Below are 15,394 nucleotides of genomic sequence, written 5' to 3'. Positions count from 1 at the left end.
TGTTGCATCCAGACTTGGGGGCTTGGATTCCAGTTTTTTGCTGGAGTTAGGTATCTTTCAGTAGCATCTTTCTTCTTCTTCAGAGTAGGCAATAGTGGCATGATGGAATTAGGAATCCTCATAGGAAAGACAGTAGATTGTATAGTTATCTCCAAGACCGGGTATAACCCTAAAACTATACAATCTACTACCTCATCCCAGGGGGCCCGGGAACAGTATCTGCTTGAGCTAAGCTGTGGGAGGAAAATAAGACACCAATCAAACATTCAGAAGAAAATAAATTACCTGGAAGATTCTGCTCAGCTGAACTGTTGGACTGTGGCACTGGTCCCTACAGAGGCAACAAAGATACAAAATCAGAGTGAGGCAGAATTCAATCCATCCATCTCAGGCTGTGAAAAACAATGTAAGTAGGAAAATGCTAATCTACCGCTTCTTTTTAGGACAAGGAGATTGTGTGTTACTCCCACCCAGTGTCTCCGCCTGTGTTTTTTTCCTAGACCTATAAAGCAAACTTAAGGACAATTCCACATAAAAGCTAGTACTAAACGTATTCTATACCTGTGATGGTGAACCTATGGCACGCATGACACAGGTGGCATACAGACCCCTCTAAGGCCATGTGAACTGTCACTTCAGCTCAGTTCCACTATGCATAAAAGTGTGCCTCCCGCTGGCCAGCTGGTTTTGGGGTTTCTGCCGCACATGTGTGGGGTGCATGGGGCGTGCATACACATGCAGGGTGTAAGGGGGGGCGTGCTTTTGGCACATGGCAGTGAAAAGGTTAGCCATCACTGCTCTATACATTGCTATTAAACACATAGAAAGACGTTAATTGCTAGCTCTGTTCTAAAATCCAGTAAATTCCAATGCATATAAAAAGAAATGCAGAGAATATAAGGCTTTTTTTATCCCCTTTAATTAACCATTATCCTTGTAAAAGTTTTCCAGATATCAAATAAACTGCTGTATGGTGGAAGGCAATGTATATTGTTCTAAATCTATTTAAGTTATGCTAATACTTAGTAAGCATCCTAAATATTTTCTTGAAAAATTACATGAATATTATTCACTGGTTCATAGAAAGGTAATAAAAGTCATTTCTATTTTTTGTTAAGAGTATTTTATTTTTCCTATTTTGTTCAATTAAATTCTTCATTTGTTTTTCTGCTGTCGGTAACTTCTGCAAGTAATAATATACAGTATTTAATTATTAATAATATTTAATAAGCCAGCCTCCTTAATTTGCTGAATTGGAACATAAGCCTTATTAAATAAAGAAGAAAAAAGAGCTGTAGGAATTGGGCTGCGTTTAGGAGAGAAATGTGATGATTCTGGGATAAAGTCACTTAGAAACAACAGATGGTTAGGGCCAAGTTTCCCTTCCTTTCATAAACAGAGGTTGTTTGTATTCTGCAATATAAAGTGCTAATTTAACTAACTAACATATTTCCAGCTGCTGATTCTACTTCAAGCAACTTTAGCAGCCGTGCCAGCTAGAAAAGGCCTTGGAGGTTTAAAGCCTGGTTTTTATGAGCGCTTTACAAAAAATGCACAAATAGTCAAGTTTGACTGCCAACCTGAGCATTCTGCTCCTTGTCTTCTGAATCTTTGGCCTTATCTGACACTTTGGCCTCTTCTTCTGCCAATTGCTTGCGTCTTTTCTCTCTTCTTTCCTCTAGCTCTTCATCCCTCAAGGCTTCCAGGTGGTTGATAATGGGAACTTTGACCACTGAATGGAGGAAAGGCTTCCAGTCAAGCACAGTCAATTTAAGGGATGAAGATGCTATTGGAAGGAACTATTCATTAGCTCACCTGAAACACAATCATGCATACTTTCCGCATCAAGTACTTTGCATTCTTCTGTCCAGCGTGTCAAGGCAGTTGGGATGCTTGACAAAGTTCCTAAAGGAATGAATGAAAGAGATGATGGTTTTGAAAAAATTCAAACAGCAGCCTCCACTCTTTTCAGTAATGGCTGTATTAAGAAATAACATTTTGGAGGGGCAGGCTGCATAGAGATTGGTATCCCTTGAATAATGCATACCTATGAATGTGGGTCCATTAACTTTAAATAAGTTTGCGTATATGTGGATATACAAAGGACTATTTCCTAAATTTTAAATGCATTTTTGTAAAAAGCATTTTCTAAGGAATTAATGCAATCAAATTAAAGTCAAAAACTCTTTGAAGAAAGCTTTCCGTAAGGATCAAATGTTGTTTCACTGTGACTTGGGTATGGCTAACATTGGTAGTATCCAAATTAGAGAAAAGCTTTCAAAAACTGGAAGCCTTTGAGATACATCAATGTCCCAGAATGCTTCCTTAAAATATCATTCTCCCTCCAGCTTGCAAATGCTGGATTTCTATGTTATAAACAGCTTTGGTATTATTCAAAACTTTAGTTAAGACACAATTGTGTCAGCATTCCAACGGGTTAGCAATTAGTTTCCTGAAGACTTGCCTGCCTGGCTGGTAGCTGTGCTTTGGTCATGAAAGAACTCATCCAGCAACTCATCATCTGAGCGAGCAATTATGTGCACATCATCATTGCCTACCAGGAGGCGAGCACGACCTCGACTCTGCAGTGGAAGGCTACTGCTTAGCTGCAGGATGTCTGCGGCTGCTGAAGGGCCCAGCAATCTAAAGATGACATGCAGTAATTGGAAAGAGTTAGGAAGCAGATGTTGCAACATTTTAGGATAAGGATGATCCAATGCTTGAACAAATTACAAATAAGCCGCTCTCTTCTAAAGCTAATTACTGGAAACTGAGATAGGGCCAGTATTAACATTCAGCACTGTTCTCATTACGCTCTGCTTTTTCTCCTCAGCTTACCTCTGCAGAATGAGTGGGGGGTTGGGTTGCCGGGTGCCTGGATAATGCACATGAATTGTATGGCCCGTATTAGCTGTCAGCTGTCGTAATGTCCTCTGGCTGCGGCCAATGCCTTGTGCCAATCGAGTAGTAGAGGAACCGCTACCCAAAGTCAAAGAGCTATGGTCTGCATGCCGTACCATAAGTGGGTGAGTGGCAGGAATATTGCCAGGTGATGGAGGAATATCCGCTAGGAATAAAAATAGGAAAGTTAGCAGATCAGAATGGGACTATGAATATTTAAGTAGAGAGATTTCCTTGAATAAAATTGGCCAGACCCAGAGGCTCAGCAAAAGTAACATCATGTAAGTTTCTAAATGACTCTTGTTATTTTTGTAAATTCCAATTCATCTCACTAGCTTGGGCAAAATACAGGAAGACTATTTCATTCCAAAATAAGAAAAGTAGCTTCTTAGCCATCAACATTTTGCTTCCCAATTCTCACAGGTTCTAGAATATCATCAATATCCTATGGCTTCTGAATTTCAGAATTCTTACTGGCGCTGGAGAACATGTTGTCAAATTCTATGATGAGGTCATCTTCACGGTCAAAGCGTTCAAAACGCACCAGCGGGGAGGCATTCATATCAGGATAGTCTTCATCTAACTCCATCTCTGAGCCGTCATCATCATCTTCTTCTTCTTCACCTTCTTCTCCTTCCTCATCATCCTACATGAGCAGCAAACATCAAAATCAACAATTTGTATCCAGGATTCTAAAATCCATCCTTTTACATTTCCCCATAATCATGCTCACTACTCTGAACCAAGGGAAATTCTAAACCAGCAAAACTCTTAATGTAATTATACATTAAGCAGACTACTGATCCCACAATTAACAGTTCTTGAGACAATTAAAAACTAACAACCTTTAATTGTCCTTCCTTGTTATTTCATACAAGTCATTAATGTGAAGATTGCAAAGTATGTTGGCAGTAGGCTTTTGTGCTGGCTTTTCTTTAGTGCCTTTACCTGATCGTCTTCATCTTCCTCCTCCTCCTCTTCTTCCTCATCTTGACTGTCATCTTCGTCCTCATTGCTACCACTGCTGTCTTCTTCCTGTGTGTGCTCTTCCTCATCTTCAGGATCCAAGATATTCATAGAATCTAGAACAGAATTTGAGAGTGTGGATAAAGTGAGGTGGCTTTGTGCTAATTAAATAAAAACATATACCAGTTATTTCTCTAATGAAATGCTCCAAATTCTTTTTTTTCCAAATTTGGAAAAGCTTTATGAAGCAAGATTACATAAATAATTATCTTTCTGATTTCTAAAAACAGAGCTTTAGCCTATTATGAACATCTTGAAAATATAGAAGTGTTAAGTTTCTTTTCTCCAGCACAGCACCAACCCCACCGGAAGGATATCTATTGGCATTTTTATGACTAGAGATAAATGTTTAGGCAATGCCTCACCTTCCCTGTTGGCCTGTAGTGTGGAAGCCTGGCTCAGATTGGAAGGTGCCTCATCCATCAACACATCCTCCTGAGACTCATCCTCTCCACTTCGTCCCACTGAAGGACACAAAGGTAGAGCACAGGATTTAGCAGAATCATGACTGAACAGCTTTTTTTCTGTTGAGGAATGCCAGAGCTGTCCGTTTTATCTATAAATACCCATTATGATTCTGATGTGATGCGGTAACTAAAAACAAATACACTGATGACAATGTCATGAATGCATTTGCCTCTGCCTAGCACCCTGAGAAAGAAATGAAATGTTTCTATAGAGAGAACAGATATCACTGTCATCTGCCAACTATTAGTACAGCTTTTCCCATGCTTTGCCTGAATGAATAGCAGCCGAGAAATGGCATGAGCAGCAATTTTTCTCTATCTGGAGGAATGGCCACTCAATTAAGATAGAATTCTCTATAATATAATGTGGAATTTAAATTATTCCTTTAGATTACACAACAAGACACATTAATCCCTGAGATCCTAACTGATGACATTAAATTATGTGTTTGCTCTCACCTATTATAGTACTATTTCCTGAACCACCATCTTGCTCCAGTAATTCATCAATCAGATCCTCCAATTCATTTTCGACCTAGAAAAACAGAGATGGGAACATCATTCAGATCCAGTTTCACATACCTTAATAAGCCTTGAAACTAGAGAACCTGCACTATTCTGTGTAGGTAGGTACCTCTTTGCTTGTTGTTCCATCACAGGTAGAAACCAATAAACAGCCCACCCCTACTTCAGATATCACAATCTGAATAAAACAAGGAAAGATTATGGGAATTGGTGGAAAGGAACGTTGTATAATCTGAATTTTCCTTGTGTGTCGAAGTGCCCAGGCATGGGTTAACTTCTTGTGTGTTAGCCAGGGACTGAGTAAGAACTATCCAGCCACGCCTCCTCCTCAGCCCCCACTGAGCCAGTTGTTTTACAAGGACATAGACTTGTAGATAGTCAAATGGAAATCCAATGTCCTTAACCTGGACCAAAACAGCCACAGGGTGGGTTGGACACTCCTGCAGCACACATAGTAGAAGCCTTCCCTGGACCCAGCCGTACTTAATAACTATCGTCCAGTCTCCAACCTTCCCTTTATGGGGAAGGTTGTTGAGAAGGTGGTGGCGCTCCAGCTCCAACGGTCCTTGGAAGAAGCCGATTATCTAGGTCCCCAGCAGTCGGGCTTCAGATCCGGTTACAGCACGGAAACTGCTTTGGTCGCGTTGATGGATGATCTCTGGCGGGCCCGGGACAGGGGTTTATCCTCTGTCCTGGTGCTCCTTGACCTCTCAGCGGCTTTTGATACCATCGACCATGGTATCCTTCTGCACCGGCTGGAGGGGTTGGGAGTGGGGGGCACTGTCCTTCAGTGGTTCTCCTCCTACCTCACCGGCCAGTCGCAGTCGGTGTTAGTGGGGGGTCAGAGGTCGACTCCGAGGTCTCTCCCTTGTGGGGTACCTCAGGGGTCGGTCCTCTCCCCCCTGCTATTTAATATCTACATGAAAACGCTGGGTGAGATCATCCGAGGGCATGGGGTGAGGTATCATCAGTACGCTGATGATACCCAGCTTTACATCTCCACCCCATGTCCAGTCAACGAAGCAGTGGAAGTGATGTGCCGGTGTCTGGAGGCCGTTGGGGCCTGGATGGGTGTCAACAGACTCAAACTCAACCCGGATAAGACGGAGTGGCTGTGGGTTCTGCCTCCCAAGGACAATTCCATCTGTCCGTCCATTACCCTGGGGGGGGGGGAATTATTGACCCCCTCGGAGAGGGTCCGCAACTTGGGCGTCCTCCTCGATCCACAGCTTACATTAGAAAACCATCTTTCAGCTGTGGCGAGGGGGGCGTTTGCCCAGGTTCGCCTGGTGCACCAGTTGCGGCCCTATCTGGACCGGGACTCATTGCTCACAGTCACTCATGCCCTCATCACCTCGAGATTCGACTACTGTAACGCTCTCTACATGGGGCTACCTTTGAAAAGTGTTCGGAAACTTCAGATCGTGCAGAATGCAGCTGCGAGAGCAGTCATGGGCTTACCTAGGTATGCCCATGTTTCGCCATCACTCCGTAGTCTGCATTGGTTGCCGATCAATTTCCGGTCACAATTCAAAGTGTTGGTTATGACCTTTAAAGCCCTTCATGGCATTGGACCAGAATACCTCCGAGATCGCCTCCTGCCGCAGAATCCCAGCGACTGATTAGGTCCCACAGACTGGGCCTTCTCCGGGTCCCGTCAACTAAACAATCTCACCCAGTGTAGATATGAAACAATGCCAGTTGGCGGGCCCCAGGGGAAGAGCCTTCTCTGTGGCGGCCCCGACTCTCTGGAATCAACTCCCCCCGGAGATTAGAACTGCCCCTACCCTCCCTGCCTTCCGTAACGTTCTTAAAACCCACCTTTGTCGTCAGGCATGGGGGAACTGAAACATCTCCCCCGGGCACGTACAATTTATGTATGGTATGTCTGTGTGTGTGCTTGTTAGTATATCGGGGTTCTTTTTTAAACTTTTTCTAAATATTTAAATTTATTTGAATCTATTTGGATTTGTACGATTTGTTTATGCCTGTTGTGAGCCGCCCCGAGTTCACGGAGAGGGGCGGCATACAAATCTAAATAATAAATAAATAAAATAAATAAATAAATAAATAGTAGGAATGTTCAGGTAAGACAATGTTTATTCTCCTATGCGCTGCTTGGACTGTCCAAGCATGGGATGTACCCAAGCATAGAGTTCATGAATGGTATGTTTGTGTTGTAGGCTTTTTTTAAATGACAGGTTTTTAGATACTTTCTTTTAATATTAGATTTGCTACATTGTATATTGTTATTATTATTGTTGTGAGCCGCCCCGAGTCTGCGGAGAGGGGTGGCATACAAATCTAATAAATAAATAAATAAAATAAATAATTCTCAGGGCAGGAAGAGACCTGGGGTCCAGGGCTCCTGAGGTGGAATGAACTCTACTACCAAATGAAGCTTCTGCCAAAAGGAATAAAATTTATAGTGCCTAATAAATGGTGATGGAGTTCTCCAGGTCGCCGTCCTGCAAATGTCCTCAATGGATGCCTGCATGGCCCATGCTGCAATAGTGGTCACACTTTGTGTAAAATGAGCATTAATGCAGCACGGCAAAGGAATAGCTTTGATCTTATAAACCTTTGTGATACATGCCTTCAACCAATGGCCTACAGTAGACGGCGAGACCTTCTGACCCATCGATATTGGTTGAAATGACACAAATAAGGATTCAGAGCTGAGAAAAGCGGCCGTCCGTTTGATATATCTACAGAGAGCCCTCCTGACATCTAAGGTATACCACAACTTCTCCCTAGGATAGGCCGAATTTGGGCAGAAATCTGGAAGAATAAGTTCCTGAGTCCTATGAAATAAGGAATGAACCTTCGGGAGAAAGGATGGATCCAATCTCAAAATCACTCTATTGGAATGAAAGTGAAGTGAGAATGCCATTAATTCTGAAATCCTCCTGGCAAAAGTGATAAGGAAGACTACCTTAAAGGTCAGCAACCGGAGACTAGTACATTGCAACAGCTCAAATGGAGGTCCAGTCAGGGCCTGTAAGGCCAAAGTGAGGTACCAGGATGGATAACAGTGTATCATTGGTGGTTTCAGATTAGCTGTCCCCTTGAGAAAACTATGAACCCTCGGATGATGAGACAAGGACTGAAAATCTTCAAAGACCAAACAGTAGACAAAGCAGCTGCCTGCCTATGAAGGGTGTTGGGTGTTAGGCCCCTGTTCAACCCCTCTTGTAACAAACTCAAATTCTGTGGCATTGATGCCATAATTGGAATATCATGCGTGTTGCAGAAATGACAAACTGCTGACCAGTTAGCGTTGTATAGCTGATAGGTGGATGCCCTCCTGGAAGCCTGAATGGTACTGATCACTTCCCCTGTAAACTTATCCTTCCTCAGGATGTCCCTTTAAAGTGCCATACGGTGAGTTGTAACCACCGAGGGGATCCAGAGGTGGTCGGGAATCCTCCAGGGACTGGAAACTGACAGGCTGACCAGATCTGCATACCAAGGGTGACAGGGCCAATGCAGTGTGACAAGGAGCACCTCCACCCTTTCTGCCAGTAACTTCCCTATCACTTTCGGAATGAGCGGGAGGAGGGAAGGCGTACAATAGCCCCTGTGGCCACGGGCTGTGAAGGGTATTGACCTCTTCTAGTGAAGAACCTGGGAAGGTGAGTGTTGGAGGAATGGCCGAACAGGTCCACCACTGGTCAACCAAACCTCCAAGACAGATCCTCGAACAGATCCGAGTGCAGGTGCCACTCCAAGTGATCTATTGTAGTTCTGCTGAGCCAATCCACTTGAAGATTTGCTCTCCCGGAGATGTGTTCTGGCATGATAGATCAGACGTGGCGCTCCATCCAAAGGGCCTGCTGCTGTGCCATCTGCATGAGATTGTTGGACTGATTGCCCCCCTGGAGACTAATTTGAACCCAGGTGGCCAAATTGTCAGTTAGAAAATAACACGTGCAGATCTGCCACTAGATGTTTAAAGTGATGTAGAGCGAGACGAATCATTTTCAGCTCCAACCAATTGATATTGTTTGTCAAGTCCAATGCGCTCCAACGCTCTTGAGCCACTAGGGACTGAGTGTGACCCCCTCATCCAAAGAAACTGTCATCCATTGTGATTGTGATGCAGGAGGGTTCTATGAAAAGGCAACCCTTTGTCAGGGTCCTTGGACGTCCACCAACGTAGATTTGAGGTCAGACAGTATGACGCGCACGGTCATCTTAGAGTTGCCGCATTTTTCCCTCTGATGCAGCAACAGGAACCATTGTGGAGGCCGCATGAGTAACCTGGCCCAGGGAACGATGCCGATACATGAGATCATCATCCCCAGCAGCTGAGAAAGGACAGCCAGTGGAACTGAGCGAAGTCTCCGCACCTGAGGATTTGGATGCTCTCCAGTCACTCCTGTGACAAGAACACCTCGCAGGACTGAATGTTGATCATTGCCCTGAGATGAAGAAGGCTGGTGGTTGGGACAAGATGACTTTTGGTAAAATTCGCAGAGAGCCCATGGTCTTATAAGGGCCAGATGGTGACCCTAAGATGCTTCTGAGCCTGCAAAGGTGAGGATGACTGGATGATGATGTTGTCCAGATAACATAACATCCAGTTGCCCTGAGGGAGGCCACCACTGCTGTTAACACTTTGGTGAAGGTGTGAGGAGCAGACAAGAGGCTGAACGGCATTATCTTGTACTAATAATGCACCCCTGCGCTCAGAACCTTAGGAAACTACTGTGTGAAGGTTGAGTGGGCGCATGAAGATAGGCCTCTTTTAAGTCTGTGGAGGTGAGATTCAGGTTGAGGAGTTTGAAATCTAAAATGTCTCGGACCCTCCCCAAACTCTTGGGAACCAGGAAGAGGAGGGAATAAAACCCCCAACCTTCCTGCCCCAGGGATACCGTCTCTATGGCGGCTATATCCAACAGGAGACTAAGATTTTTCAGTTTCAGGTTGCTGACATGCTTTTGAAATGTGTTTTTCTGGGAATCTCAGAAGCCTCTGAGCGTCCTTATCTTCAGCAGCAGAAGAATGCTTTTTAGAAGAGTTTTTTTGAGTCTTATTCTGCCCAGGGGTCCCCTTATCAGATTTATGAGACTTATGGCCAGATTTGGAACACTCCAGATCTCTAGAAGGAGTACTTTTAACAATGTATTTGCCCTTTTTTGTTCTATCTGCCATTATGCAAAATTTTGGCCACAAAACAAGACAAAAGAGAAAAAGAGTTCATCTGGTGTATCTCTGCAATCTACCTGTATCTGTGCAGCTTGCAATGGAAATCTACACCCAGGAATGAGATGGTGTCACACAGAGAATTTTCTTCCAAAACATCAGCAGGCGGAAAGGGGAGGAGAGGAGCAAGGCAAAATTGTTTGCTATCTGATCCAACTCCGGTGGCTAGAGAGCTAGGAGCACATGTGACCAATTCCAAGAATGGCCACCGAGGAACAATTCCCACTGCATCGGCTCAATGAGCCATCAGCCACACGTGGCCCAACAACAACACCCTGGGGAGCGATCCCTCCTGGTGATCCCTCCTGGCACCAAGACCTTTGCTGCTATCTCCTTGATTAATCACACGGGCAAGCTAATCTGCCCTGTCTTCAAAGGCTGTGTCTTGGCTTATAAGCTCTGCTGGATCTCAAGACAAGAGGCTGCCATTCCAGACAAAGGTGGAAGACCTTCCTCCCCACAGCTCTCTCCCCTCATTAAATAAATGGAAGAGATAGCCTTTTGAGCGGGAGCCCCTACTCACCAGGAACAGTTTGTGGTTTATCTCTGGAGCCCTGCTGGGAATCCAGATGAGCATTCCAGAAGCCTCCTCAAATTCCACAAGCCAAAAAACCATATGACGAGACATCTAACACAGAGTTGATCAGCCTTTGTAATTCGCCCCAGAGCCTTCCCGGAGCTCCAGACAAGCACTCGTCTTTCAGGCATGACTAATGCGGACCAAGCGCAAATGTGGGAGTAAAAGGTCAACTCCCAGCTAGTCAGTCCCCCGGATCTCCAAATTACCAGAGTCCGTGCAACTTCAAACTTCATGCTGTACTTCTTAAGCCTCGTGAACGAGAATCTTGACTCACTGATGGCCAGCTCTTTCAACGGAATGGGCCAGAACCCTGGACAAGCATACCCAAATGCAATAAGAGCCCCAAAGCCATTCAACACAATGGAGGTGGTGAACACTCAAAAGCAACACTTGCCCTCCCTAAGCAGTAATATAAATCTCAGGGTGGCAGGGAGGCTTCCCATGCATACACCCCTTCCCAGAGAAATAGAAATCTGAAGGACCAAGGGAAAGTTTTGTCTGTTGTTCAAGTAGAGAAATATATTTTGTCTCCCTCTTGGCTCCACTGAATAAAACAACTGGCTCAGTGGGAGCTGAGGAGATGGCATGACCGGATATTTCTTACTCAGTCCCTGGCTAACAGACAAGAAGCTAACCCATGCTTCGACACTCCAAGCAGCACACAGGAGAAGTTATGCATATCAGTCCAGGTTTTATTCAATCATTTAAAGTTGTCTTCCCCCAACCTGCACACATTCAAATATGATGGGATTTCACTTCTCAATTACCATGGCTGTTGGCAACTTGGCTTGGAAATTTTGGAAGTGCTATATTGGCCGAAAATGCTGTTTTACGAAATAATTTGGTAATTGCAAATTTTTATCTTTTATATGCAATTTAAGACAAACTTCACCTAAATCAAAATAAGCAGGAGTTCAAATGATACACCCCCATTATATTTCTGTCTTAAAAGTCTGCAGTCACATTTTGTTAAAAAAAGAAAAGGAAAAAACCCATACATAGGGAACACCCTTATCACCTCTAGCATCCATACCTGCATCTCTTGTGTGCTCAGGACTTCAGGCTGCCCCGCAATCACCACTGCGTCAGTTTCTGCTTCACCATCCATGATGTCACCATCTGTTACTTCTGCTTGTGCAACATCATGGTCCTCCTCAGGGGCTTCTGTTTCTCCACTTTCTCCTAAGAGTCAAATATAAGTCAGGCCTGTCCTCCCTTGAACTGACTTTACTCAAGCACAAATCACTGGAGATACATATATATATATATTAGCGGACAAAAGGAAATCTAGGCAGAGGAAGGAGCAAATCACAAATTGGTCCCTCCTCCCAAATCAAGTATAGAAAGAGATAATGAAACCGGCGGGTAGGAGGTAAAAGCGTACAGCCATTTTAAAGAAGAATCTTTAGATGAGATGAGGAATGTTACCTGCATCTTGTTGACCGCTGCTGGCATCTCGTGCTACTCCCTGAGCATCCTGCTCTGCCTTGCTCTTGCTTGAGGCACTTTTGCTACCAAAGAGACTGCTGGGTTGATTGACAATACGTGACAACGTCTCCAGGGGTTTCAAGGCAGCATTAACTGTGTTGGCCATGTTGGGACTTTAGGGAAAAGTAAACACACAGAGTAGTTTGAGGTAGAGTGAAGTCAGATATCAATGAATAAACTTTAGTTGATGTAGATATAATAGAAATCTTTAATAAAACGGGACAGGGTCAGAATTTTAGTTATCTCAGTAAGGCAACAAATTCTATTCTAAAATAACCAGACTTTTCCCACAGACAAATCTTAGTCGAAACCAGGGAAAAATTTGTTAAATTGTTTAACACCACTGTGGCCATGAATTAATTCAGTTCCATTTCTTGAGCAAATTACCTGGACAGATCAAGACTGTGGGGCACTCTGGCCAAGTCATTGACCAGCCCTTTCTTGAGGAACAGGCGGATGATGTTGTTCATGCCGTTGTGCTGTGTCTTGGCTGTGGCGCTGCTGTAGAAGCTGGAGGTGGATGGGCAGGATTCCATGATGGTGCTGATGATGCACATTACTGCCTGTAGCCTAAAGGAAGACAGGATTCCACGAACATGGTAACATGAAAGCAATGTTTCTGTGCTTATTGGGACAATATCATGGACACCCAACCATGCCACGACCCAAATCTGTGGAACAGAATTTTTTTCCGTTCCCCGTAGTAAACGTCCTCATTTTATTTGTTACAAACTTTACTGGGAATAGCATTCTAAATTCTGGCTACTGACAAACAGGTATGCTCTTAGGTAGACTCTCCCTGCACCTCTGAATGGGAAGACGCCTTCCAAAGGTATCATTATAGTACAGTGCCTATGTTTTTATAATACAGTGAAGAAACATAGTGTACTGTGAACAAAGTGAAACATTTTTAAACTTTGTTCGGCCTCACCTATGGACCACAAAGAACGTAGCACACACAAGTCTGTACAAACCTTAGCTTACTAATAAAGGACTACTAATGAGCTTTCTTAGTCGACAAATACAAATACAGTTTAAAGCAGTCTTTTCTGAACACCGGCTGTTATTTCAACTTCATTAACAGCCAGCACGAGTCCATGAAATAATAACTCAATTCTGAGTAAAGAGTCTTATAGATAACAGTAATCTTACAATTACTGGCAAAATGCCCAGAAGCAATTTGCAGGAAAAATGCCAAGAGAGAGAACAAGAGTTGATCAGAGTTTCTGGAGTCAAGACACAAAGGAATATGAACAACATTGTTTCTTGCAAATTGGCTTTGTTGTCAGCCCTTAAATAGGTTCCTCCTGGGGAACCATTCCTGCCATTTGGCAGCTCTGCGTGCCCTACATTGAGAATAGGCTCCTCCTCTTTTTTCTCATCATTGATGGGAGCTTCTGTAGGTTCTGAAGGCCCTGGCTCTGTCTCTGGTACTGAATCCTCTCCAGCCTCCACTCTGACTTGAGTTGAAAGGCTAAAAATGTTTGAATCTCTAGGTATGAAAACTTAATAGTTACAGTGCTGTAACTTTCCTCAGATACTGATCCACCCGGAAGCACAAGTATTACCCATATTCCTCACCTGGCATGTTTCTCGGTGCTTTCTGCCATGGCCAATGCCCGGCCCAGGGCTGCCTTCACCTCATTCACCAAGGCAACTTGGGCATCAGTGCCACTACCCGCTGCAGCCAAACTAGCTAGAAAGAGGCGAGCCAGGGCTGGTGTATCTTTGTCTTCAGCATTCTGGGTGTGGGGCAGGAGATGGTCCAGGACAAAAGCCAGAACACTACAGTCCTGAAATGTTCCAGAAAGAGATCAGTAGGAAAAGAAAAATTGGAACTCCCAATTTTGTCCCTTACCAACATCACCACCCAATTTACAATTCTCTGTAAATTTATGCTTTCCATTGTCTACTGGAATAACTCATCCCTCAACATCTCTCCTTGCTTGTACCTTGCTGCCAAACCCATGGTTGTCTGGCACTGATCAACCAGTTCCTTTAGACTTTTCTTACCTCTTTTATAAGTTCGGACTGGCCCACAGTGTAACTGTAGTTTGCAATTAATGTAGCAATGCCCACATAAGAGCGCACAAGCTCTGCCAGGAGCCGCAGAATAGTAGAGGTAGGCATAAGTGGCTTGCTCCCCTTAGCCTTTTGCTTGTTCTCCTCTGCCGCTTTATCACCATCCTTATCCTTCTTATTCTCTCTAGATTCTTCAGGTGTAGAAGCTATAGGTTAGGAAGGAAAGGATTCATCAGGGGAAGAGCTGCTATCCCAAGAAATCTAATATCAGAATATTTGAAATCAAATCAGCTTGCCCATACTTGGCACCTTCCAGATATATTGTGATTATATATACTGATATGGAATACAGAAAATTATAGTTCTAACACCTTTGGAAGCTGTAGGTTAGAGAACACTGGACTACACCCAATTAAGGTATCAATTTGATCTCATGCCGGAAGAGCAGAGAGGTGGGAATAGACAGAGAAGCTGCATTTTTACTGACATGAAATTCCCCCTACATCAGAATGACCTTTAGAAGCTAACCAGTTTAGTCAAATAAACTTCCAAGTGCTTAGAACATCAGAGAACACATTGGCAGAGATATTAAACATTGCATTTAGCTTGGGATTGCATCATCAATAAAACTGGTGCTTACCATCACCTTGGGGAGTTCCAGATTGAGGAATCTCAGATGCTGCACTATCAGCAGCAAAGACTTGAGCCTAGAGCGAAAGAAAGAAATGGCATTGTGAATGATTTAAACTTCATCAAATGGTATAGAGTGACATACATGACAAGCAGATATGTTTTTATGCCACTTCTTATCCTAAAATTAACAAAACGACTGTATTTTTCGGAGTATAAGACACCCCCCCCCTAAACAGGGTGGAAAAGTCGGTGCATCTTATACATCAAATGCAGTCTTTTTTGCAATTCTGAAACTCACCCACCCACCCCCCGCAAAGAGCTCTTGGGTGCTGGGGAATAACCCCTTTTTTGCAGAAATAATGGGCTGTTTTTCATCACTTTTTTCACAAAGAGGTGGGGAAAGGGTCTGGGGAGCCCACAGACAGCTCTTGGGTGCTGGGGAATGGCAAACATGCCTGTTTTTTGCTCATTTTTTTCATAAAAATTGGCTAGGGTAAGGTTCTGGAGAGCCTGCAGAGCGCTCCTGGGGACTGGGGAAAGGCAA

At 43.9% G+C, this 15,394-nt stretch overlaps 1 protein-coding gene across 18 annotated transcripts in view; it reads right to left on the bottom strand.

The window, feature by feature from the left end:
* Positions 1–15,394, bottom strand: part of HUWE1 (HECT, UBA and WWE domain containing E3 ubiquitin protein ligase 1) — a 115,538-nt gene that overhangs the window by 19,909 nt on the left and 80,235 nt on the right. For 15 of the 18 annotated variants that reach the window (XM_070741304.1, XM_070741306.1, XM_070741303.1 and 12 more), the window contains 15 exons: positions 14,858–14,924; positions 14,209–14,423; positions 13,777–13,988; positions 12,583–12,765; positions 12,136–12,308; positions 11,741–11,889; positions 4,854–4,929; positions 4,293–4,391; positions 3,850–3,983; positions 3,376–3,547; positions 2,839–3,067; positions 2,465–2,643; positions 1,816–1,905; positions 1,581–1,732; positions 286–331 (listed from right to left, as the gene is read on the bottom strand). In XM_070741304.1, coding sequence (XP_070597405.1) covers positions 286–331; positions 1,581–1,732; positions 1,816–1,905; positions 2,465–2,643; positions 2,839–3,067; positions 3,376–3,547; positions 3,850–3,983; positions 4,293–4,391; positions 4,854–4,929; positions 11,741–11,889; positions 12,136–12,308; positions 12,583–12,765; positions 13,777–13,988; positions 14,209–14,423; positions 14,858–14,924 — 2,176 coding nt within the window. The remainder of the gene's footprint in view (positions 1–285; positions 332–1,580; positions 1,733–1,815; positions 1,906–2,464; positions 2,644–2,838; positions 3,068–3,375; positions 3,548–3,849; positions 3,984–4,292; positions 4,392–4,853; positions 4,930–11,740; positions 11,890–12,135; positions 12,309–12,582; positions 12,766–13,776; positions 13,989–14,208; positions 14,424–14,857; positions 14,925–15,394) is intronic. The other 3 variants (XM_070741311.1, XM_070741309.1, XM_070741312.1) reach the window with 1 other exon arrangement.

This window comes from Erythrolamprus reginae, chromosome 2 (genome assembly GCF_031021105.1).
Source record: "Erythrolamprus reginae isolate rEryReg1 chromosome 2, rEryReg1.hap1, whole genome shotgun sequence".
Lineage (NCBI taxonomy): Eukaryota > Metazoa > Chordata > Lepidosauria > Squamata > Dipsadidae > Erythrolamprus > Erythrolamprus reginae.
This window is presented reverse-complemented; position numbering and strand designations above follow the sequence as displayed.